Source organism: Syngnathus typhle, linkage group LG13 (assembly GCF_033458585.1).
Source record: "Syngnathus typhle isolate RoL2023-S1 ecotype Sweden linkage group LG13, RoL_Styp_1.0, whole genome shotgun sequence".
Classification (NCBI taxonomy): Eukaryota; Metazoa; Chordata; class Actinopteri; order Syngnathiformes; family Syngnathidae; genus Syngnathus; species Syngnathus typhle.
The window spans coordinates 3,340,455-3,364,089 of NC_083750.1; the positions used below are offsets into that span (position 1 = coordinate 3,340,455).

A 23,635-nucleotide genomic window follows, 5' to 3' on the forward strand; every position below is an offset into this window, starting at 1 on the left:
TTCAGATGCTTTTCTGGGACGTAAATAAGGTGGTATGACAAGACTGCAGCCATTTCTTGACACGCAACATTCAGGCATGAGAAACTTGTTCCAATGTAGCCTTTTATTGTGGATAGAAATGACGCTCAGGGTGACAGTACACAGACATACCTAAGAAGTGGAAAAGCATTGAAACTGAGAATTCCACCACCCCTCTCGACCTACACCAACCAAACATAAGCACAGTCAAGTGTTTTAGAACGTTGGTGTCAAATTCATAAACCAACTGATGAATTTTTGAAGTGAGGTGACACCCAAAAGAAAAGCAGTTAGCACACACACACACACGTCTTGTGAAGAGAAAAGAAAAACCTGACAGAGAAGTCGAGTAGGATCAAAAACGCTTGACGTGAGTGAGGATGGGATTATGAATGATTTTTTTCAATGCAATACTGACAAAAGGTAGAAAAATATCACAATGATACAAACATATTTCAGAGCAAATAATTCATCTGCGGGTTGATACGTCTTAGAAAAAGAACATTGCACACAAACCGTCGTGAACAAAACGCTCACTCGCATCACAAACAAAGGAGAAGATGTCTGGAGGAGTAGCAGCCTTTCACCTTGAAAATGAATGTAGACGTTTCAAATCAATATTGGTTTTCGATCCATGAGTCAAATTGGTAAAAATGGCATTACCCTTCCACAGGCAAAAGGCAGCAATTGCATGATGAGGTGACCCAGTAGCGTTATAGAAAATCCGGGACTGAGCAGCCATTTGAAGGTTTTTGAGGGATGATTACTATGGCAATGAAGAGTGAGAACCTTTGTTTGGCTACTGTCCCAACAGCACAAATAATCATTCATTCGTGCATTATCCAAACCACATATTCCTGTAATATTTTGGGAACCTTTAAAAAAAAAAAAATATCAGTACGGTATTATGAATTTGTTCACAATAACAGAACTGTACTGAGACTCGCATGGGCCAGCCCAACCATATTTGTACGGGGCGGGGGGGTGTTAAGTGTGTTAGTTCTCGGCACACGAGCTCAACAATTGGGATTCAAACCCCTGAAGACACCTTTCCAAAGAAAAAGGTTATTGCCGTGGTAGCAAATGTTGCGGCAATCGGTGTGCGTGGCTTCTCTCAAACAGGCACTGAGGTGAAGAGCAGTTCAAAAGAGTCTGTGAAAGTAAACGCCACACGCATGTACAAACATGCACATCTCGACTCCAACTTGACCAGGAAGAAAAGGGGGTGATCAGTCCAGGCCTGACTCGACGCTAGAAGATGCTAACCTCATGGGAATAGATAGAAGATGGCACTTGACCCCAACTGTACAGTTTTAGAAGGGAGGTTGAAAAAAAACAAAAATACATACAACAAAAATGTGGATTCAGCTGCATCAATGTGCAGAATACAAAGGTTGGCTTAAATGGTGACACTGACAAACGCAAAACAATAACAAATGGTAGAATTTTAAAAGCATGAACATTCATTTAACAGCTATTAAATTAATAAAACCAATAATGCAATACTAACGATCAGCCTGTTCAACATAAATCCATTAAAAGTAGTCCATAATTTGGCAACCAAAAGGGACCAACCAAAATAATATATTGGCACATTTTAGTTTCAAGATTAAAACCACAAAAAAAAAAACTTGCAGTTGAGATAGTCTGGTTTACAGTTGCAAACTTTGCCTAAACCAAATCAACTTGCTCTATGTGATACAATGAAAGCAGAAAGACACGTCTACAACATGGCACAGGAATTCAGAAAGGAAAAATTGATGATAAAAAAAAAAATGCAGGGGAGATGTGACACTTGTGTGTCCACCCGAAAGTATATCATGTGTGAAACAACAGGAGCACTCGGGGAATATGCCATATAGAAAAGAGTTCCCCGTGGAAACAACACTCGCACACAAGGCACTTCATTCCGTAAGAAAAGTCACAGTCCTTTCCGCCACCAAAAACTGCCTGCATAGCGACAGCACAAGGACAAAATCTTTTACTACCTTTGTGCGGTTCCACATAAGAGTTGTCTAACAAAAAGTTGATTTTTTCTTTTCTTTTCTTTTCTTTGTTTTGTTTGGCTTGAAGCACTTAACCAAATAGGAAAACTTTGTTGGTTTGAAAATAAAGACCAGAGTTCATTCCTTTGAGTATTTTGCCACCAATTTTTTGACTTGTTTTTGTTACACACAATGTCCGTGGTTAATTAAGTGTATTTTTTCTCATTTGGGATGGCACTCACCAGGGGACGAGAGCATCGTTGGGGGAAATCCTCAGTGGTGAGTCAGGTCGGACGAGGGGGATGGTGAGTGCAGATGCTACCTGCCTCTAAGATCCTGGAGGGCCCCGTAAACCTCCTCTTCTTTGCTCAGTCCCTCAAAGACAGGCAGCAGGTCCAGCAGCTCTGTGTCATTCATGTCGTCAAACCATGACTGGACTGGGACCTACGGTGAAAACAAAAGAGGTGGATCTTTTGAATAGCAAGTAACATCTAAATCAGGGGTCACCCACAGGCACCAGGTCGCATGAGTCGCCCGCAGGACTGTTCTAAAGTTAGCTCAGATAGCGGCACTCGTCAGTGAACTTCATCTATTTATTTTACAGTCAAACCTCGGTTTTAGACCGTCCCGGTTCTCGAACAAATCGGAATTCGAACAAAAAAGTTGGAGATTTTTTTGCTTTGGTTGTCGAACAAAATTCGGAGGTCGAACCTTGCGAGATGAGCCGGGAGGACCCGAGAAAACCCGACCGCGCGGCCCGGATGCCGACTTGTCTTGAAACGAATGACATTTTTTTTTACATTATTTGTAATGGGGAAAATAGATTCGGAATTCGACTGATTTGCTTCTCGAACCGCCTTCTGGAACGGATTGCGGTTGAAAACCAAGGTTTGACTGTATCTTTGCTATTCTTGTTAAAATCACACTAACATGAGAACTGGAAATGACAATAATAACATAGTGAAAGCCAAATTGAGCAAATTGGCTATTTCAGAAGTGTGTGTCAAACTGGTAACCCTTTGCCTTAATCAGTACCCAGGAAGTAGCTCTCAGTTTAAGAAAGGTTGGTGACCCCTGATCTAAATGCTACGCAAGTACCACCAAATACGATAGCATCAGATTACAAACCAATCAAATTAAACCATCTGAGACTAATTGCAAATAAAATCAGTACCAGTTCAGTCAAGAGCGCTACACTTGGAAACACGGTCAACTGTGTCCCCAACCACCGGGCCGCGGACCGGTACCGGTCCATGGGTCACTTGGTACCGGGCCGCCAAGCCGCACAGAAAAAAAATAAATTATTGACGATCAATTAGTTCAGGTCAAGACACTCGTCCCGGTCACGTGATATGTTTCCCCAGTCGAGCCCGCAAAGCTAATATGTGGCGACAGGCTAACTAACCAGGCAATGAAGCATTCAAAACTGCTTCAACACATGGAGACCAAGCATCCTCCAATAAAAGACAAACCTTAATCACTTCGGGTGTCATTGTCTCAGATTACGTCTAGATGGGAGCGGCTCGTTTCTGAGAAACAAACACTAATTCAACGTAATGGTGAGTTTTATTTTTGTCATTTGTACTCGTTTTTATGTCAGTCGTATCATTTTATTTCATCGTATTTATATATTTATTATAAATGTATTATTTATTTATTTATTTATATAAATGTATTATTTATTTATATAAATGCCGGTCCGAGAAAATATTTCTGACCACTGTTCTATGGTAACCAAGGAATACCTGGCACATCCTACTAATATTCTGGTACATCTTAGCTAAAAAAATGTGTGATATAAAAGTCTTTGGCTTGGACCAGAAAACCAAATTACAGGTGTGAACACAGCCCAGGATGTTCAAAGATGCTTCATAGTTTAAAGTGGCAAAGCAGTGTCGTTTTGTTTTATCTACTGAAGTCACGTTTTTTTAATATTTTTTTCTTATAATGTTGACAACTGTTTGGTGTCGGCTGCAAAAGCAGCATGTCACGCTGAGAGGCTCACCATGGTCACAACCACAAATTACTATTTGCAGATCCATTTTTAGGCTTGGAACATGAAGTCATAGTGAGAATAAAAAGCACGATTGACATACGATTTCAAATTCTGTATTAGGTGACGACCGGGAAAGCAACTTACAGCATTTTCTGGGTGAAAAATGTACGAGGCAGGCGAGTTGTCAACTATGATGACGTTGCCGAGCTCTCGTCCGAGCCGGCTGAGGTCCTTAACGTAGTTGCCTCTGTGGAACACGCAGGACTCTCTGAAGAGTCGCGCTCTGAACACGCCCCACTGGTCCAGCAGGTCTGCCACGGGGTCTGCGTACTATCAAAACAAACATGCTGTTAGTAAGCTGGGAGATCAAATATGAACCATGTCCCGGAGTTTGACAAGGCAGTATGCTTGAAGCACTACACCAGGGGTCCCCAAATTTTTTCCTGTGAGGGCCACATAACTTTTCCCTTCTGTGATGGGGGGCCGGTGTCAGTTTGTAACAGAAAAAGTGTGACGATCGTAGGGGAGCTTAAAAAATGTATTGTTTTCCAGAAAGCCACACATAACCAAATAACGGTTATTTAATAACCCTTTCCAGGTTCTTTACAGAAAAAAAAAGTCAGGAAACAAATAATAACACTATTGATGAAATAAATAATAACTAAATAACGCTGTCTGAGTTTTTCACAGAAAAAACAGGAAATAAATAATAACTAAATAACTCTCTCTGGGTTCTTCATAGAAAAAAAAAGCCATGGAACATTAACTTTCTGTTGTGCCATGCACAATCTTAACAGATAAAAGTTCAGCTCAGTTGTCAGAGCAGAATCTCTCTGACACATATGAGCAGTCTCTTAAAGTTCTTGTGTTCCTTCCTTATAATCCTTTTGTAGGTTCCAGTAGGCTTGTAGACACCGCTGTCTTTTTTGTTAAAGTTTGCTAGTGCGTCATAGTCTGGAGTAAAATTTGTTGTGGCAATTCTTAGGCGAGATCCGAGGTGTTGGTCCGTTTACCTCGATCTGTGACGGGTTGATGTTGACGTTCATGTGGCTGAACGTCACGTCGCGTACGTCGAGCCAAATTGGCCACTCTCTTTTAAACGCTCGGCACCGTGTCCACCTTGCTTTTCCTTGGGCGGCTCATTTTAATGGAAGGATTCCAGGGGAAGGTTTGTGGGTGGCTTTAGCGCAAAACTGCATCTGAAAGCTCAGCGCGCGAATTATAAGAATGCTGTCGTCACAGCCCACGCTCTAAATTCGGGACTGATACAAATAGAGCGCGAGTGCGCCATGTACGTACACGCACTTGTGAGTGTGCACCGAGCTTTCTGACACGGCTTCCAGTAGTAAATGCGCAGGCGAGCGCTTCCCTATCTACTGGGGAAACGCAGTCATTGCAGGCAAAATGACCAAAAAAAAAGGTTAATAATACAATTTGTTCAGGGTTGGCGGGCCGGATTGAACGGTAGTTTGGTGACCACTGCACTACACACATATTAGCTAGAGGACACAAAGTAGAGACTTTGTCTGTTTTGACGAGAGACTTGGAAGTGGCAAACAGACAGAAAAGCAGAATTGTAAAAGGTTGAGAGGGCACAAGAAAGCGCTGATGCCACAATGCGACTCGGGCTTAACGCACCTTTGCCAGACTGGCTGTGAAGAGCACACACTCAAAGAGCTCTCCCATCTTTTGCAGAAATTCGTCCACGTGAGGTCGTTTCAGCACATACACCTGCGTGAAGGTGAAGCAGGAGCATGACATGAGGTGGAGGCCACTACTTTATCAACAAGGCGAGGAAACTGTCACTTCCAGTCGCTCCTTTCTGAATGTGGGGCTGTCACCTAGTGCAAGTAATCATGAATAGGCCAATCAGGATAAACACAGCCTATCCTGGATTACTTGAATCAGATAACAACCACTTCTTCTGGATCTTCTCATGGGCGCACGCAACTCTTGTCTCAAACCAAAATCATGTATTACCTGATGAACTGTGCCATCGATCTCCACGGGAACAATAAAATCTGCATTGCTGATTGGCTGCGAGCAAAACAAAACAGCAGCATGTTAGCAACGTAAAGCGCCAGTGATGACCAACACAGGTCCCATGTCTTTGAAATGATGTGAACATTAGCAGTCTCTTTTAAGACAAACAAAATGGGTTCATTTTCCAATTTCTCAGGCAGAAACTATGCTGTGACAGACCTAATTAGGCTGAAAGAAAGAGCTTAAGAAAAACGTCTATCGCACCTAAGATGCTTGAACCGTGGTTGGTTGTTTCCTTCCATTTTTGCATCCTCCTTTTTTCTAATTAAAGACTGACAGGCAGCCCTGTAATATTTCCTTTGTTGTGACTAATGCACACACAGCCTGCTTTCTTTAGACACTGACTGAATGTATCAACAAATTGGGGAGTTACTGGCTTTAGCAAAAGAATTAAGTCATTATGAGTTTTTTTGTTTTGTTTTGTTTTTTTCCAGGTAAAACTGACTTGCATGACATTCTGTGGAATACAAACCTCTCTTTCAAGACACACATAGGATTTATTCAATGTTTTCAATTCAATGTTCTTTGTTATTTTTCCCAACATGGAAGATAGTTGTTGTTTGCAGTGGTGTAGAACCATCCAAAACTAAAGTTGTGTCTACTACTTGAATTAGTTAGAGCGATGAGTCAAAATAATGACTTTTGTATTAGGGAACACTCCCAATGTTGTGTCTGGTGGGTATTACCTTAAATGAGCTGTGGACCAGAGTTTCATCCAAGTCGATGACAACACACTTTTTACCGTAGTCGGATATTTTAACCTCTGGTAGGAGGTATTTGGCTGGTGGCTGCGTGGGAGACAAGACAGACACGGTCCATTTACTGACAGAGATTGGGGGAGTTGCCCCAAAAAGAGACAAGCAGATGCAAAACAGGCACAAGAAATGCAACTTACATCAATTATGTACTGCGCAAACCTGAGCAGAAATGCCACTAGAATTATTTTCACCGATTTAACATGTCTGAAATTGGTCTGACACAATGCAAGTACACAGTATGTTATTGAATGACGTTCTTTCAGACAGCTTCTTTGAGGAGGTCGATCCATGTTTAGATCAAATGAAACTTTACAAACATGATCACAGAGTGAGGCCATGCAGATGTTAGCTGATGCCAGGGAGAATTATGAACAGAAACCGGTGCTACTCTAAAAGCGATCCAGTACGCTTGAACAAGAGACAGTCAGGAGGTTTTGAGTTTCAAACCGTTGATGAGAGTACCATCACACCCAAATAGCTGACTTGACAGATCTTACCTGACAAACATCAATAGCAAAGCATAAATTATTTTCCTTAAACACTTGGATTGATGTTAGCAAGTTTTGCCTTAAAAAGTTAGCCACTTAAACCCACAGGTGCCTAACCGCAGTTGCAGCTTTAATTGGCTGAAAATGAACCACGGGAAGAACTGGAGCCCACACAGGCCCAACATGCCAGCGCCGGCCCACACAAGGCTACATGCAAAGGGGGACAAAAAAAAGAAAAAGCAATACATACACTAGGGACAGGGAGGACCTCGACCTGGTCACACTACAACACAGGAGATGGACACATGTATAAAATGAGGGAAAGGGACAAAAAAAAAGATGTAGAAAAGACAGAAATAGAAACAAATGGGGAAAAAAATACTTTGTCGACAGAAATAGAAGCGTTAATATGTTCAAGGAGTAATGGGCAAAGCAGCCGACCTTCGGGGGCGATCCGTTCTCCTCAGGTGGAGGTGGCGGCAAGGTCGCTGCATTGCTATTGGTTGCTGGTGCTTCCACATTGTAGTTGCGGAAGCAGCAGAAGAATGTGCTGAAGATGCTCCGGCTCCTCTGTTTCTTTAGGCTGCTGTTGGACTGGGATGCTATCAGAAAAGACAAAAGAGGAGAGCCTGTTAAGGCAAGATAAAGCCAAAACCTCTGACTGACAGTTTACTGATGATCAGCTGACAAAATAATGATCAGCTTTCATGATGCCGTCAAAATGAATAGCCAATGAGGAAACATTTCGAAGAAAACATCTCATCTGCCATTTACTCAAGGTGTCTGTAAGCACTTCTGTTTCACCGCAGAAACAGATTCAAAGACATTACAACTGTTAAGTAATGAACCACTAACCAAATGGAGAAAAAAACAAAAACAATAACAACTGTGTTGTTTTTCCTGCATGCAACACATCCAAAAGCTTTGGCAACAAGAGACAGCAAAAAAGGCCAAAGAAGCCTAGACTATTCTCACAATCCTCCTACGATCCTGTTACTGCGTAGGAGCTGTGACTCTGTGTGTGTGTGTGATCATACGAGTGAAGGCATGATGTAAGTGGCAACCTATGTCAGACACATTTGAAGCCTCGTGAACCACTATGAAAGTTGAGTCACAACTTTAAATAGCTGACCCTTCCCCAATTTCAACAAGGACAAAATAAGAGCCACAAACACGCCGACGATCCCCAACTCCAATCGACACCATTTGCTTTAGATGTAAAACGAAATGAAAGGTTTTGAAGAAAAGGTGCCCCTTTACGTAGCTAAACTTGGCCCTGAAGTCATTCTGTAGTGCTGCACTAGCCAACAGGGCAGGGGAGGGGGTCTATATTTAGACTGCTGTTGGGCAACTAATGTAGTCACTTGTCATATAACAGTCAGTGCTTAGATGTTGTCCAGACACAGTCTGCTCAACTCAAGGAGGTCTACCTGCTAAATTCCTCTGGAACCGCGGCTGGGATGAGCTCACAGTCAAGTGATTTGCGGTATATAAGCAAAGACAAATCAGTGACTCAATACACAGTAAACTGTTATCAGAAACCTCAGCAATCTAAAAAGTTAATAAGTGGAAATTAATCAGGAGGACTGAAATAATTCTGTGAAGTTTAACTAAAGAAATTTGCAAATACTGCAGATGGTTGAAGTCAGGGGTAATGCATTCCTAAACTTTTAAACATGCAAATAAAATGTGACTATTGCATGTCTTTATTGATTTAGGATGCTTCGTGGTATTACAAATGTTTTTGAAGTCATAAGTAGTAATTGACATTCATCGTCTAGTTTTATTCAATAAACTCAATTCTTGCAACCCCACTTGTCGTTAATGATGCTTCAATCTAGAATTCACGCATGAGATGCGGGCAGAGAAGATTCAAGGAGTAGAGTGATGTGACATTTATTTGGTATCCAACCACTTCTTTGTGAGCGGTGTGGGCTTCCACCGTGTCAAACTACCTTTTAACGAGAGTTACGTGGGGAGAATTTGATCATCAACGAGTCTCAACTAGTACCAATCGCGGTGAATATGCAGTGACCATATGTAAGAGCTGCTCTGAAACGTGCAGCAGACGAAACACGCTGATAAACCTGTTGCCAAAAGAGTTTGTGTACAAAATAAACTTGTGTTTCCAAGAGATATGATGTTCGCGTACAGTTGGGCGCAAATGGCAGCGCCAACACTTGAAGTAGTTAGCGAAGGTAGCTACCGTTACGTTCATTCCCTCACCCGCTTTTCTTACCTTTTTCCTGGTTGAGGGATATTATTTCCTCCTCCTTCGGATTGGAAACTTGGGTTATTATGGACATGTGGTCCATTGAGCCGGGAGGTTATTCCGTTTTGAGACTCCCGCAATATTAGCCCGCTTGCTCGGGCGAGCGGTATGCTAGCTAACGTGAGCTAGCTGTTTAAGCCGAGGGAGATCAGGTAGCCCACAAAAGACACACCAGCGTCCGAGGGGAAGCGTTGTGGCAGCGGGGGTAGCCAGCCAGCTAGCTCGGTGCGCAGTAAAAGCCTCTCAAGGACTGTCATCTATAGCCCCGTGTAAAATAACATTATTTTGGTGGATAACCTCGAACGCGCGCTGGCGTAAAACAAAACGACGTTGAAGCAACCGCTAGTTAAAGTTAACAACTAGCCTGGCCCCGTTAGCGAATACAAGCCGTGGGGCTACGATCATCCCCCAACAACGCCCCCCCTCCCTCCCCCAAAAACGATTTGCAAGCCTCCTTGTCTCTAGCCAAGTCCAAAACACTTCGAAAGCCGTCGAAGGGTTACACTTTTCCAAAACAAACACTAACACTCCGTCAAGTTAGGGAGCTAACACTGTTGAATCTGAAGCGGGGCCGCACGGACTCGAGTGGGAGGGGAAGGGGGCTCTTTGCCTGTCATGGATTCTGTATTAAGCGACTTCTTCACTCGCCGAACTACGTCGCTGAAACCCACGTTCCTTACTCGAGCTGCAGTTCCCTTGTAATTGCATAAACGTTTTTGAGGCCTCTTGTCAACAATTGTGCTTAAATTTGAATGGTAGAGTCAACCGTGCTGCAACGCATGAAGCAAGCTGAAAAAACATTAAAACTCAAACATTAAAACTTAAAATCGTCTCCAAGATGTCGTTTCCAGAGCGCATATAGTACATATGTGTTAGTTAGCGCCAGTTAGGGTATATTGTATTTGTTGGACAGAAAGCGCCACGTAGTGCCGTGATGGCGGTACTGCTTCAGGATGGTAAAAAAAAATATACTGTATATATACTGTACAACACGTCACATCCTCGCTAAAAATAACGGACCCACACTTACTTATTTACACATTTCTACTATGTATTCTTTATTCTAACAAATGTCTATGTTTATACTTAATAAAGTGCACAGAAGATGATTAAATAAATAAATAAATAAATACTGTACACTAAAATGTACACAACAACTTTTTTTGAAGGATAAAGTGTAATGTGTTTTATTTAGAAACAGGTCAAATAATATTGGTGAAATGAGGGGGAAAAAGTGGTGTAACAGCATTCAAATAACTTTAAGTTTACGTATTTCAATTCACCTGTCCTATATCAATATGTACAATGGAAGATAATCAGACATCTTTGAATAAATGCTACTGACTGATGCACCTGCTCCCCCTCTCATTTTAACCACTGTGAATGTCCCCGAGTATTTGGTTGCTCTCGCCGGTAAGCCAACAGTGGACCACCCCTCTCTGCGGTGCAGTAGTCGTGGATAAATATACCCACCCACCCCCCACCGCCTCCTTCCTCTACCACCTCCATTCGCTGAGTTCTGCAACATCCTGACTGGCCGAGGCTGGCAAATGCAGGCAGCAACCAGCAAGCCCCCGCAAGACGGATGATCTAGCCTCCCTCCTCCACCCCCATTTCTTGGCTATTTTCTCAATTTCAAGGAAACGTTCTCTATTGGTTGTGTGAAGCGGACAAAAGGTAAGTGAAGTCTTGTACGGTAACAAAGCCGGTGTGCTCCTTACTCTGCATACAGCAGGGAAACACTCTCGAGTTTGTATGCTGGACACTTTGCGGCGGCACTCCTCCTGCTGCTTAACTGTGGTTACTCGGCATTGTGCAGCACATGCTCCTTTTATTGTCCAACTCTCATTAACTTCAGTGCAAAGTCCAGTAATGTATCATGAATAATGCATCAATCAATCAATCAATCCCTCAAACGGGATGCGCCGCTCTCTCTCATTCCTGTCATGAGTAAGTGGAGTGAAGAGAAGCCCCGGCCAGGCGGCTCAGATCACATAGCACTGCAGCTGTACACCAACTGCTCAGGCTATAATAGGAGAGAGAGCTAAGGTTGCGCCGCTGAGCATGCTGATTCCAAGTGGCCAGAGCTGTGCAATCCTATTTAAGTCACTGTCCTGTCACTCCTAAAGGCTTAAGACTGCAACCTGTGGAAAGTCTGGATCTGACAACAAGTGCACCCATTAAACGTCATCATGTGTTTGCCAATGTCATTCATGTCGCCCACGGAGACTGAAATGTTGTCATTGTTGTAATAATAAACATCGTAATTTTCATTGTCATCCTGTTGTGAGGTTCTAGTTTTTTAACCGGCGCCTGTTGTGTGCAGATGGGGATCAAGGCTGGCCTCCCCAGATATGAGCTGTATCTCTACATTGCTGTGCTCTCCGGGGCCTTGGCTTGGGCTGCCAGTTGGATAGTGGAGGCTTCAAGCGGTGAGTGGCTCCACATACTGCATCATCACAAAGTCGGCCATTTTTGACAACTCCGTCTATCTCCCAACATTCTATCCTTTGAGGATCATTAAAGGATAATCTGGTCTTGCAATGCTCATATATTGTTTGTCTTTCTGAGGAGTTCAAAAGCTGCACTAACACTGTTTCCTGGTGAAGTGGGGGTGGCTTTGTGCCCAGAAGTAAGAGGATTTCCCTGCTTGATATCCCAGCCATTAATTTAATCAGGCAAAGCTGTTGGACCTACACTGTAGGTCCTACAGGGAAGCATCATGGTCATCCAATTTTTTTTTTTGTTGCCGTAATTTAATAAAATAGATCAGAATTACCACTAATACTCAGACTGTATTGATTGACACACAAGAGATGTCAACTGCTATATATTCATTCGGGTCATTTGTATTCTTATCATTATTCAGAGAATGTGAGCAGAAAGACATTCAAAGAAAGTGTCAAACCAGGATGGTATTACTTTGGCAGGAAAATGGTAAGCTTGGAATTTTTTTTTTTTTTAGTGTCATATTTTTTGTTTCTATTTCCCAAACAAATGTGTTTCTTCGGCAGGATGTCGCGGACTTTGAATGGGTGATGTGGTTCTCCACATTCCGCAATCACATTCTTTTTGCGCTCTGCGGCCATGTGATTTTTGCCAAAATCTTCACCTTGCTGGCGCCAAAGGTGCATGCATGCATGTGTGTGCATGTGTGTGTGTGTGTGTGTGTGTATGTCGTAGCGAGAGACGATGAGCGCTGCATGCAAGCAGGTATAATGTAGGTAGAAATAAATTGTTTATATTACTATATATACTATATATATATATCATATTATTATATAATATAATAATATATAAATAAATATATATATATACATATATATATATATATCAAAGTCAAAAAGTCAAAGTCTGCTTTATTGTCAACGTCTTCACATGCCGAGACACACAAAGAGATCGAAATTACGTTTTCTCTATCCCACGGTGACAAGACATATTACACGATAGACATACAAGTAAACGACGCAATATAAAAAACAAGAAGGCACAAACAATAAATAATTAGAGTAATAATAAATAATAAATAAACAGATAACACAACAAACAAGAGCCAGTGTGCATACAGACAGTAAAAGTACAGGACGCTATGCAGAACGGGGAAGCGAGTTCAGGATCCTAACAGCTGTTTGAGAGTCTGGTGGTGCGGGAGCGCAGGCTTCTGTACCTCTTTCCAGAGGGCAGAAGCTCGAACAAAGAGTGAGCGGGGTGACTCACATCACTCACAATCGTGGTCGCCTTGCGGGTGAGATGGGAGGTGTAAATGTCCTTCAAGGAGGGGAGCGAAGCACCAATAATCTTACCAGCCGTGTTCACTATGCGCTGCAGGGCCTTCAAGTTGTAGTCAGTGCAGCCGCCACCCCAAACAGCAATACAGCTGGAGAGGACGCTCTCAATGGTGCCGCGGTAAAATGTAGTCATGACGGCCGGAGGAGCGCTCGCTCGCCTGAGTTTCCGCAGGAAGTACAGGCGGCGCTGGGCTTTCTTTGCCAGTGATGCGGTGTTGGTGGACCAGGAGAGATCCTCACTGATGTGCACCCCCAGGAACTTGGCGCTGCTCACTCTCTCCACCACAGCACCGTCGATATATATATATATATATATATATATATATATATATATACGTGTATATATAAAAAGTCCCAACACGTGGACGTATTGTAATGAATTTCAAACAGATTTATTTCAATTTAATGAGAATACAGAATGTAAATATTGTATTATTGCAGCTGTGCGTAATAATTAATACCGTCAAGATATTATACTGTCCATGTTGATACCGATAATATGATTGATTACTGTCAGGAGGCCAAATTTGTTTCATTCACTTGATTCCAAATGAACTCACGTCATTTCTGGAGTATAAGCCGCAGCAGAAACCTAAATCTTGTTTTTTTTCACATGTAAGACGCAGCCACATACTATAGTATAAGAAAATATGCACAAATTTTACAATATCATAAACATCATGAAATATCCATGGATAAACCGCACTGAACTATAAAGCGCAGAGTTCAGCGCTTGTGCGGCTTAGAGTTCAGAAATACGCTACATGTATGCATTTTCAAATAAATATTGACTGGCATGTGAGTGGGCAAATGTCACGAGTTGAGTTTCATTTGTGTGTAATCCGGCATATATTCCAAACATTCCAATGTGTTTTAAACATATTTTCTGTCTTGTTTCATGCTGGCAATGAAGATTGGTATAGATGGATGTAAGGTAACCTTAATAAACTTGTGAATGTTTGCCATCATAACACTTGTGCTGTTGTGTCATTTCACATTTTTTGTCCTATGTGCTGGATAACTTTTTCTTCTGGCACTAACAGTCTTCATCTCACTAATCTGAGTTGTGAAAATACAAAAAGCAAGAGGTGGCATGGCGATAATAGCGGCTCCTCTTTCTCCACAGCACAGATCGTTGATCTTCTGCGTGTACGGCGCTTTGGCCGTCCTGGTCACCATGGGCTGGACCTTCATGGCTTTGGTTCTGTCTCACTGCATGGTACTGTACAGCGTGGCTATGGTCAAGACCAAGTGGATGTGCTTTGTCGCTGGCCTGGCCACACTGGCCTCAATCAAGCTGGAGCCTTATAACTCTTGGCAGGTGAGGAAGTCAGAATTGTTACTTGCCGCACTATTTTCAGATGAGCAACAGATTGAGTTTTTCAGGAAACCTTGGTGACGGGCTCTTTCGACCTGCAAGACATCCTTTTTTACGGAGGTTGCGGCTTCACCATCATGCGTTGTATGAGCTTTGCTTTGGAGAATTGTGAGAAGAAAGATGGAAACTACAGTTTTGGTGATTTGCTGAAATACAACTTCTACCTCCCCTTCTTCTTCTTCGGACCTGTTATGACCTTTGACAAGTATCACGCCCAGGCGAGTGAATGTGTCCATTTTGAAGTATTTACAATATTGACCCTGCTTTCATCTGTTTGAGCAATATGATTTTTTCCCCACATATTATTTACTATAAGTGTAAGTGGCCACATTTTGGGCAGAATATTTGGAGTGCTTGTTCTTTGTTTGATCACACAGGCCAACAACACCAAGCTGAGCCGCAAAGAGAGGGAGATGTGGAACATTACTACCAAGGCCGTGTTACACCTGGCACTGATCTTGACGGTTGATGCTTTCTTCCACTATCTCTACATCTTGACAATCCCCACTGACATCATGTTGGTAACGCAACTTTCTGACTGGTGTCTAGGTGTGTGAATGCATGGTTTCTTTTGAAAAAACATTTTTTTCAGTCATCGTGCAAGGAGGGTACTCCTTTGACCAAGATTTGATTATTACCGTTTTTTTCCATGTATAATGCGCAAAATGTAACTAATTTATTGTCCTAAAATCTGGGGTGCGCATTATGCATGGGTACAAAAAAAAATCATTATTATTTTTTTTAAAATCCGGATATCATACGGAGGCCGCCATTACAGATGCGCTTTCTTCTCTGCTGTTCACTTCAAACACGCTCCATACGAACACAATGCTCTTGTATCAGACGCTTGCTAGATCACCTGCTCGTTTGCTGTCACAATGTACCCTACACAAATCCGAAACATTTCTTCGCTATTGAGTATGCTAGCGCATGCGCAGTGATACTGACCGGCAGGATAACATCCGGTTGTTCCCAAAGATGATCTTTTTTCTGAAATAATTTTACGTTCACGGACTTAAGTAGGAATCAAAATTTGGGTGCGTATTATACATGGGTACAGGCTTTTTTCCAGCATCAACATGCCATTTTTAGGGTGCGTATTATACATGGGGGCGCATTATACATGGAAAAAAACGGTAATTGATCTATTATTAGATCAATGAAGATCAATTTTACCTTCTTCCACTTCTACTGTTGATCAATATTCTACTACTGGAGTCCACCATTTTCATTTATAGCTTTATTTCACTATGAAGAACAATATTGACTGCGATTACCTTTGCAGCTGGTCTGGCTTACTTCAACCTGCTGTACGACTGGTTAAAAGCAGCTGTGATGTTTGGAGTTATTAACACAGTGGCAACATTGGACCACTTAGACCCCCCTCAGCCTCCAAAGTGTATCACAATGCTATACGTCTTTGCCGAGACGTGAGTATTAAACACACCTGTGTGTTTTATGTTAAATGCATCAAACACAAATGTGTGTGTGTTGTTTTTTTTAGGCACTTTGACAGAGGCATCAATGACTGGCTTTGCAAGTATGTGTTGTCATCGGAGCTCTTTGCAGGGCATGAATATCCTCATTGAGTCACTTTTTATTTCTCAGGTATGTTTATGACTACATTGGTGGAGATCACGATCAGATCTTGAAGGAGTTCCTGGCCACCGTGAGCACCTTTGCCATTACTACCCTCTGGCTGGGCCCTTGCGAAGTGGTTTATATCTGGTCCTTTTTTAACTGCTTCGGCCTCAACTTTGAGCTTTGGGTGGCGAAGTTCTTCTCTATTCCGCCATTTTCTACCATAGAGGTGAGAAAGAGAAACCAGCAAATGCTTTAAAGCCACACTCGCTTGCTTACAGGCCACGCCATTTGGTAAAACTGAACAATTAAATGGGATCATTGCTGCAATTCTTCCTTTACAAAGATATTCATCTTCTAGTTATGTCATCCTCCACCTTTATGGCCTCACATGAAGTGTGATGTCCATGCCACTTACTCTACTTGCTCATGTCTTCTGCATTTTAGGGTTTAATGGGTGAAGCCATGTCACGCAGGATCCGGGGTCTGTTCAATGCTGCCAATTTCTGGGCTATCATCCTCTACAACGTTCTTTCCTTGAACAGTTTGGGCTTTGCCAAACTGGTTGGAAGAAGACTAATTTTTAAAGGTAGGGAAATCCTGCTAAAACCCGGTCATGCCGTATTTTTTGAGGTGGCGGGCGAACTGTTGAAATAAATTGTTCCTGTCATTTACATACAATAACTGCACCTTGGCACAAAGGGTGAAAGATACACAAAATAGTTACATTCATATAATAATAATAATAATAATAATAATAATAATAATAATAATAATAATAATAATAATAATAATAATAATAATAATAATAATAATAATACATTCGTTTAGAATTGGCATTTGAGACCTCCGAGACACTGTACATTTGTAAACAACAGAATTAATCAGAAGAAATAAGACCATTAGATTAAAAAAAAAAAACTAAAAATAACAGTGCAGTTACAGTGACTAGGTGAGCTTTAATAGTTTTAGTGATAGCATGTAGCATGCAATAGTACCATTTGTCCACTAGTCTGCACTATATCCTCATGTGTGTTATGTTTTGAGTTACGACACAAGTTTTGTGCTGGGCCAAAAGGTCAAGGGAATTAGAAAAACAAAAGAACGTATTCGTTCATGTGATTTCTTAAATAATAGAAGTATCGTTTTGGACCTTGATCCCCACTACTGCCCTTTCGGAAGCTGATTACGTCTTTTTCTTTTCGACTCAGGCTTTCCCCTGTCTACTCTATCTGTGCTATTGGTGACCTACTGTGGTGTACAGCTGGTCAAAGAGCATGAAAGACAGCAAGCCCTGGCGGAGGATGCACAGCCAGTCAAGCCACTAGATGCCAACAAAGAAAAGGCAGAATAAATAAACCCACCCTCCTAACATTATCTGGAAGCTTTAGATCAGAACCAGACTTAACAGCCAGCTTGTGTTTCGCAGTTGATGTTTCCTTAAGTGCACTTTCTGGTGTTAATCATCACAGTGTTTGGCACAAAGACCTTTTGATGGTACATTTCTTTTTTGTATCCAAACACTGCAAAGTGTAAGTCCGCTAATGATGCTACAATTATGAGCACGCAGGATTGGACGGAACCATCACTGACAGTTTTTTGTTGTTTTTAATATGTTTTCCTCAAATTCAAGCACAAGTTTGATTCTGATGATCACATGGTTTTTACTTACTCTGAGAATGTCTTACACTTTAATCAACAGAATGTTTTAAAGGGCTTCCATGAATGAAGCCAAAATAATCATCACAGGTGTTGTGGAGGGAGTCCTCCACATTGCATGCAGCTAATTGTATTTATCAGCTTATATCTATTCCAGAGACTCAAAAGCATGATTCAGGCCTTAATGCTTAGTGACATCGACCAAGAATGTGTTGGATCTTGTTGAATGTGTATTGTGTACTGTACCCATTGGGGGATAAAAAGAGCCATGCACTGTCATGAGAATGGGAGCTAATTGCATGAGTCGTTTTTCCTGCAAACCGCCTTCCTCTTTTTGCTCACAGCAAAGAAGGGCCAAAGCGTGTTATCGTCACGTTTATATTGCCTTTTGGCGATAGGACTTCTGATCAAAAGAAAAATAAAGTTTTGTTCCATCCAGAATCATCTCTTCAAACTACACTGAGATGCAGGTTCAGTGGGACAACCAACATGTTTGAATTGGATCTGAGTGGTTGATGTTGTTATGTGACTGAGTCAGGCGTTGGCCTCAATCACCACAAGATGGCCTAGTTTAGACAAATTTCATTACCATTGTTACACTCACACAATGTCATTAAACGAAACCTTTAAAGGGCAGGCAAAGCGATGCTTATTAAATTTATTCTTCTCTTCTGATGACTCCAAACCTGGTTGACCTCTACCTCCTTTTCGATTTACTTGCTGAGAATTTGTATTTTGTTTTGTGTCTGTGGCCCCCTCTGAACAAAATATTTTGTCCCTTCACTTTTATTGATAAATCCGGTTGATTATTACAAAATCTCTTCTAAAATGATCAGCTAGCATGCCAACTGGTGTTTACAATGTTGAAACTACTATTTCGAATCACCATGTTGCTGAAAGGAAAACTCGTTTAACGTGCTGCTGTGATGTACTCACACTGCTTGCATGATTTCATCACACAATTTCACAAACAAGGGAGCCATGTCAGGGTAATGGGCCATCTCGAGCTTCTCTTTATTGGCTTCCCTTAGGAGAAATCTTTCACGGAGCGGGGAAATCAAGCAAGCAATCATACTGTCAACATCGCATAGAAACATTACACTAGAGCAAACCGCCTTGTCGTCCATATCCATGCACACCTCAATCTATTTTTTCTATGTTAATTAACTTCATTGAGCTATGAACTAATTAGTTGTATTTGCATCCGAAGATATAAATCCATCATTTCAGTAGTTCATAACTGTAACTGGGTGTTCACAGATGTGGACAACATTGTTAAATCAATCCAAGGTTTTCAATTTTTCTTTGAACTGTTCTGTTGCGAACCCAGCTAGCAATTACATATATGTTAAGTGTTTGTCCCCGTAACGACTTTAGACTTCTTTAGAGCTTTTGTGCCTTGCTTAAGGGCACCTCCTTAGTAATTCCTTCAAAATGGTCTTCCAAGATCCTTTTGTTTTTCTCTTTGAGTCCTGTGACCAACCATCAAAGTCATTTCCTGATGAGATCTTCTGCCGTATTTAAAGTGCTGTCCCCATAGTTCAGCTGTCTGTGGGGGTCCACGCGGGTGGCTCCAATCCCCAGCCCCTTTTTGATCCAACAAAATGGATTCCTCAGCTCTGAGGGTGTCCTGTCTATAAATACCCGCGATGAGTGACGACCACCGACAGCTGCAGCCAACCAGGGAAGGAAGGCGTAGCAGAAGGATCTGGGATCTGAGCACTGATAAGGAATGAGGAGAGCCTCCGTTCTACTCCAAGCAAGAGAAGGTAGCAGAACAAAATGGCTGCTCTGACTATAGACCCGACAGAGCAGCCTCGGATGTACCAGCAGACCCTTCTTCAAGACGGACTGTGTGACCTGTTGGAGAATGACAAGTTTGTGGACTGTGTCCTCAAAGTCAAGGACAAGAAGTTCCCCTGCCATCGCTTGGTTTTAGCAGCCAGTAGCCCCTTCTTCAAGGCGATGTTCCTGTCTGACCTGGAAGAGAGCAAGGCGCGTGACATAATCCTCAAAGATGTGGAGCCCGGCACCATGGGGATGATTTTGCGCTACCTCTACACCTCTGACATTAATTTGACAGAGCAGAACGTCCAGGACATCTTCATGGTGGCTAACATGTACCAGATCCCGTCCATCTTCTCGGTTTGCGTGTCCTACCTTCAAGAGAAGCTGGTACTCGGCAACTGCTTGGCTATCTTCAGGTTGGGGCTGCTGCTGGACTGTCCGAGGCTCGCCTTGACTGCTCAGGAGTTCATCTGTGAACGCTACCAGCTTGTCATCAGGGACCAGGATTTCCTGCAGCTGGCCGCCACCGAGCTGGCTCTCATCATCAGCTCAGATGCGCTTAATGTCCAGCGAGAAGAACAGGTGTTCGAATCCCTGATGGGCTGGGTCGAACACGATGAGAAACAAAGGCTGGAGGAACTGCCCGAATTGTTGCACTGCATCCGCTTTAGGTTGATGCCTTTGGACTACTTTAAAAAAAAAGTGCAATGCCATCAATACATCCGATTGAACCAGGAGATCGAGAAAGAGCTAGACCTGGTGAATGATGCTCACAGAGGTCGTCTTCCAAAGCCCAAGTTGGAAGGAACGGAGGGAGAAGAAAGCGAGAAGGACCAGGAGGGCTACCTGCCGGGAATCCTCAACAACAACCCACGTTTTGGGATGTTTGAGATGGACTTACTACTCATGATCAGTGAAACGGGCACAGTGGCCTATGAACCAGTTGCAAATGAATGCTTTGTGGTGTCGGACTCTGGAGAAATTCCAAAGAACCACTGCAGTCTGGTAACCAAAGAGAACCAGGTGTTTGTTGTGGGCGGACTTCTCTACAATGAGGAGAACCAAGATGAACCCTTCAGCTCTTACTTCTTACAGGTAAGCAGAGACCTCTTGAATTTCCACTTACAATTTTCTTTTGCCACTAACGCCACATGAATGAATGTCATTCCTAGTTTGACCCAGTCAGCTCCGAATGGTTAGGGATGCCCTCACAACCCAACCCACGCTGCTTGTTTGGAATGGCACAAGTGGAGAACTCCATCTTTGTTGTTGGAGGCAAGGAACTGAAAGAAGGGGAGCACGTTCTGGACTCGGTCATGATTTACGACAGACAGTAAGTACGGACAAAAAATTTGCTTTATGATCAGCTCCTGCTGCCTCGTTGGGACTCCTTTTGGCCCTGAGATTGAAAAGTCCAGGCTGAATCCCAGCTCTCGCCCAAAGTCAGTTTATCCATGATCCAAACATGGATAAGCAGTATTTTTTAATATCTATATGGTAGTCTTGATCCTATTCTTCCTGTATTCTGCATCACTGCCCTAAAAAAAAGAAAATAATCTAGTTTCCCCGATGTGGGACAAAGAAAGGCTTACACTATCTGTTCTTTTCATCTCTTTTTTTTCTCTCTTAATCAAGAGCACATTTCCCCTAGAATTTGTGTCCCTCCAACAATGAATAACCAACCATGGATACAATAGCTCTCAGCATTTGTGTACACCTCTAGTTTAATTCTAAAGAATGATTTTTTTTCTTTTTTTCAGGTCATTCAAATGGGGTGAGTCAGACCCTCTTCCGTACGTTGTGTACGGGCACGGGACCGTATCACACAAAGGCCTCGTCTATGTTATTGGTGGCAAATCAGAAAGCAGGTAAATCGCTACAATCTGGAATTGCAACATTTAATTTTTTGTTTGTCCTGCTGAGTTGTCATCTGTCATGTTTTGATGTAGGAAGTGCATGAGGAGAGTCTGCGTCTACAACCCCTCAAAGTTTGAGTGGAAGGACCTGGCCCCCCTGAAGACAGCTCGCTCCCTGTTTGGCGTTGAAGTCCACAAGGACCAGATTTTTGTCGTTACGGGCGTTACAGACACGGGTCTCACCAGCTCGGTGGAGGTCTACGACATAGCCAGCAACGAGTAAGACAAAACATTTGAAAGGAGCACTCGCTGTATCATGACAATGAGCTGAAGCATCTGTCCGCATTTGTGAAATGACTCATAAAACAGGAATAGTAGCAAGTGATCATATCATAAAACAGACCATTACTGCTGAGCCTGTCACAGTAACAAAGCAACTGCTTTGTATTGGGCTATTGAATTCTCTTTGTCTCTCTGTTGTTTAGGTGGTCAGATTTGAGCGAGTTCCCTCAGGAGCGCAGCTCCCTCAAACTGATGTCCATGGCGGGCGGCTTGTACGCCGTGGGCGGCTTTGCCATGATGCCCAGCGAAAGCAGTGAGGAGCCTGTGCCAACAGAAATGACTGACGTCTGGAGGTAAGAAGGACTCACCACATAAGGCATATGTGTCAAATTCAAGGCCCGGGGGCCAGATACGGCCCACCGTGTCATTTTATGTGGCCCGCGAAGACAAATTGTGCATCGACTTCATGTGTTCTAAATAAAAATCTGAGTTCACTTTAAAAAAAAAAAGTTATTGCTAACATTTTTTTTCCATTCATTGTTTTAAGTATTATAACAGTATATAACAGTTTTTACTACTGTCTGATTTTAAAGCTAATTATTCATCAGTTTGTTGTGTAGCCTATACTGTATACAATAAAAGTCTTTGACAGTTATAATGGCCCCCCGAAGGAAACTATGAGTACGATGCGGCCTGCAACAAAAATTTGTTTGACATCCTTGACATAAGGTCACATTTATAATTTCATTAGAGATATGAGTCTAGTTTATCCCCTTTGGTGCAGGCGTTATCCTAAAAATGATGATAAACAACACATAAGACCTCTTTGCTCCAATTCTAACTTAATAAAGGCCAGATAAATCATTTTATTTGCCAGGCATGACCTTACAGTCATTTGAATGATTTGACTGTTTTGCGATGAAAAGAATGCGACGGGTACACGATTCAAATCTGAATCTTTCCCACAGATACGATGACACCAAGAAGCATTGGAGTGGGATTCTACGTGAGATTATCTATGCAGAGGGAGCCACCATTGTTCCGGTCCGGCTCAACACTCTGCGCCTCAACAAATTATAATCATGCATTGTATTACAGATGACGTACAGAGAAGGCTTAGATGGAAATTTAATTATCAAACCATATATTGTATAAAAGTCTATTCACACACCTGTTTGTGCTTATGATCTACCGTTATTTTCAGACTATAAATCACGTTTTTTTTTCATAGTTTGGGTGGGGGGGGGGGGGGCGACTTATAATAAGGAGCGACTTATACATGTTATTTTATTTTTTTATTTCCCCCCCAAAAAGGTGAAACCGCGATAAACGAACCGCGATGTAGCAAGGGATTACTGTAACGTACTACCAGCATCATTAGCAGCATTTGTTGCTAAGTGACACGGTGGACGAAGAGTTTGAAGGATTTAAGGATTTGGAGTGACACAGATTTGGAGTGGCTTTTACCCACGCCCAGTCCAACTCTAAGGAGCTCTCTTTCACCTCCGTGGATTGAAGTCGGGGGCCGGCGCTCGGCCGGGTGGTTGTCCAGGGACGGTGATGGGGCTCGGACATGGCTTTTACGCACGCCCGGTCCTACTCAAGGGAGCTCTCTTTCACCTCCGTGGATGGAAATCGAGGGCCGGCGCTCGGCCAGGTGGCTGTCCGGGGACGGTGGATGGGGCTCGGTCATGGCTTTTACGCACGCCCGGTCCTATTCTATGGATCTCTCTTCCACTCCCG

The 23,635-nt window shown here is 42.6% G+C and overlaps 3 protein-coding genes across 7 annotated transcripts; 2 read left to right on the forward strand and 1 right to left on the reverse strand.

Annotated features, from left to right (window-relative positions):
- Positions 1-85: 85 nt before the first annotated feature.
- Positions 86-10,417, reverse strand: LOC133165942 (CTD small phosphatase-like protein). 2 transcript variants are annotated; one of them, XM_061295863.1, is made up of 8 exons: positions 9,528-10,417; positions 7,730-7,890; positions 7,539-7,571; positions 6,729-6,830; positions 5,980-6,036; positions 5,638-5,730; positions 4,144-4,329; positions 86-2,447 (listed from the first exon to the last, which is right to left on the reverse strand). In XM_061295863.1, exons 1-8 carry the CDS (start codon positions 9,601-9,603, stop codon positions 2,322-2,324), a joined length of 834 nt encoding a protein of 277 aa, XP_061151847.1. In that variant the 5' UTR covers positions 9,604-10,417; the 3' UTR covers positions 86-2,321. The 2 variants fall into 2 exon arrangements, with proteins under 2 accessions (XP_061151847.1, XP_061151848.1); XM_061295864.1 differs by lacking the exon at positions 7,539-7,571 and having other exon boundaries at positions 9,528-10,416.
- Positions 10,418-11,046: 629 nt separating this feature from the next.
- hhatla (hedgehog acyltransferase like, a) lies at positions 11,047-18,651 on the forward strand. 4 transcript variants are annotated; one of them, XM_061295851.1, is made up of 13 exons: positions 11,047-11,237; positions 11,887-11,992; positions 12,430-12,497; positions 12,575-12,688; positions 14,262-14,282; positions 14,475-14,669; positions 14,735-14,944; positions 15,104-15,275; positions 16,012-16,156; positions 16,231-16,266; positions 16,335-16,536; positions 16,755-16,896; positions 17,519-18,651. In XM_061295851.1, exons 2-13 carry the CDS (start codon positions 11,887-11,889, stop codon positions 17,659-17,661), a joined length of 1,554 nt encoding a protein of 517 aa, XP_061151835.1. In that variant the 5' UTR covers positions 11,047-11,237; the 3' UTR covers positions 17,662-18,651. The 4 variants fall into 4 exon arrangements, with proteins under 4 accessions (XP_061151835.1, XP_061151836.1, XP_061151837.1 ...); XM_061295852.1 differs by lacking the exon at positions 14,262-14,282; XM_061295853.1 differs by lacking the exon at positions 11,047-11,237 and having other exon boundaries at positions 11,919-11,992; positions 14,262-14,277; positions 14,480-14,669.
- Positions 18,652-19,668: 1,017 nt separating this feature from the next.
- On the forward strand, positions 19,669-23,062 carry LOC133165926 (kelch-like protein 40a). Its single transcript, XM_061295837.1, has 6 exons — positions 19,669-20,849; positions 20,927-21,087; positions 21,515-21,622; positions 21,704-21,889; positions 22,096-22,245; positions 22,861-23,062. The coding sequence occupies exons 1-6, from the start codon at positions 19,749-19,751 to the stop codon at positions 22,970-22,972; spliced, it is 1,818 nt and encodes a 605-aa protein (XP_061151821.1). The 5' UTR covers positions 19,669-19,748; the 3' UTR covers positions 22,973-23,062.
- The last annotated feature ends 573 nt before the right edge of the window (positions 23,063-23,635 follow it).

What these genes read in the sequence shown, in the direction of transcription:
- LOC133165926 (XM_061295837.1), top strand. Translation starts at nt 19,749, where the DNA reads ATGGCTGCTCTGACTATAGACCCGACAGAGCAGCCTCGGATGTACCAG. An exon ending in GGTGGCAAATCAGAAAGCAG is followed by an intron (nt 21,623 to 21,703) that starts GTAAATCGCTAC and finishes GTTTTGATGTAG; the next exon opens with GAAGTGCATGAGGAGAGTCT. An exon ending in GAAATGACTGACGTCTGGAG is followed by an intron (nt 22,246 to 22,860) that starts GTAAGAAGGACT and finishes TCTTTCCCACAG; the next exon opens with ATACGATGACACCAAGAAGC.
- hhatla (XM_061295851.1), top strand. Translation starts at nt 11,887, where the DNA reads ATGGGGATCAAGGCTGGCCTCCCCAGATATGAGCTGTATCTCTACATT. An exon ending in AGCCTTATAACTCTTGGCAG is followed by an intron (nt 14,670 to 14,734) that starts GTGAGGAAGTCA and finishes TGAGTTTTTCAG; the next exon opens with GAAACCTTGGTGACGGGCTC. An exon ending in CTATACGTCTTTGCCGAGAC is followed by an intron (nt 16,157 to 16,230) that starts GTGAGTATTAAA and finishes TGTTTTTTTTAG; the next exon opens with GCACTTTGACAGAGGCATCA.
- LOC133165942 (XM_061295863.1), bottom strand. Translation starts at nt 9,603, where the DNA reads ATGGACCACATGTCCATAATAACCCAAGTTTCCAATCCGAAGGAGGAG. An exon ending in ATCCCTCAACCAGGAAAAAG is followed by an intron (nt 7,891 to 9,527) that starts GTAAGAAAAGCG and finishes CTTTTCTGATAG; the next exon opens with CATCCCAGTCCAACAGCAGC. An exon ending in AGAACGGATCGCCCCCGAAG is followed by an intron (nt 7,572 to 7,729) that starts GTCGGCTGCTTT and finishes CCTGTGTTGTAG; the next exon opens with TGTGACCAGGTCGAGGTCCT.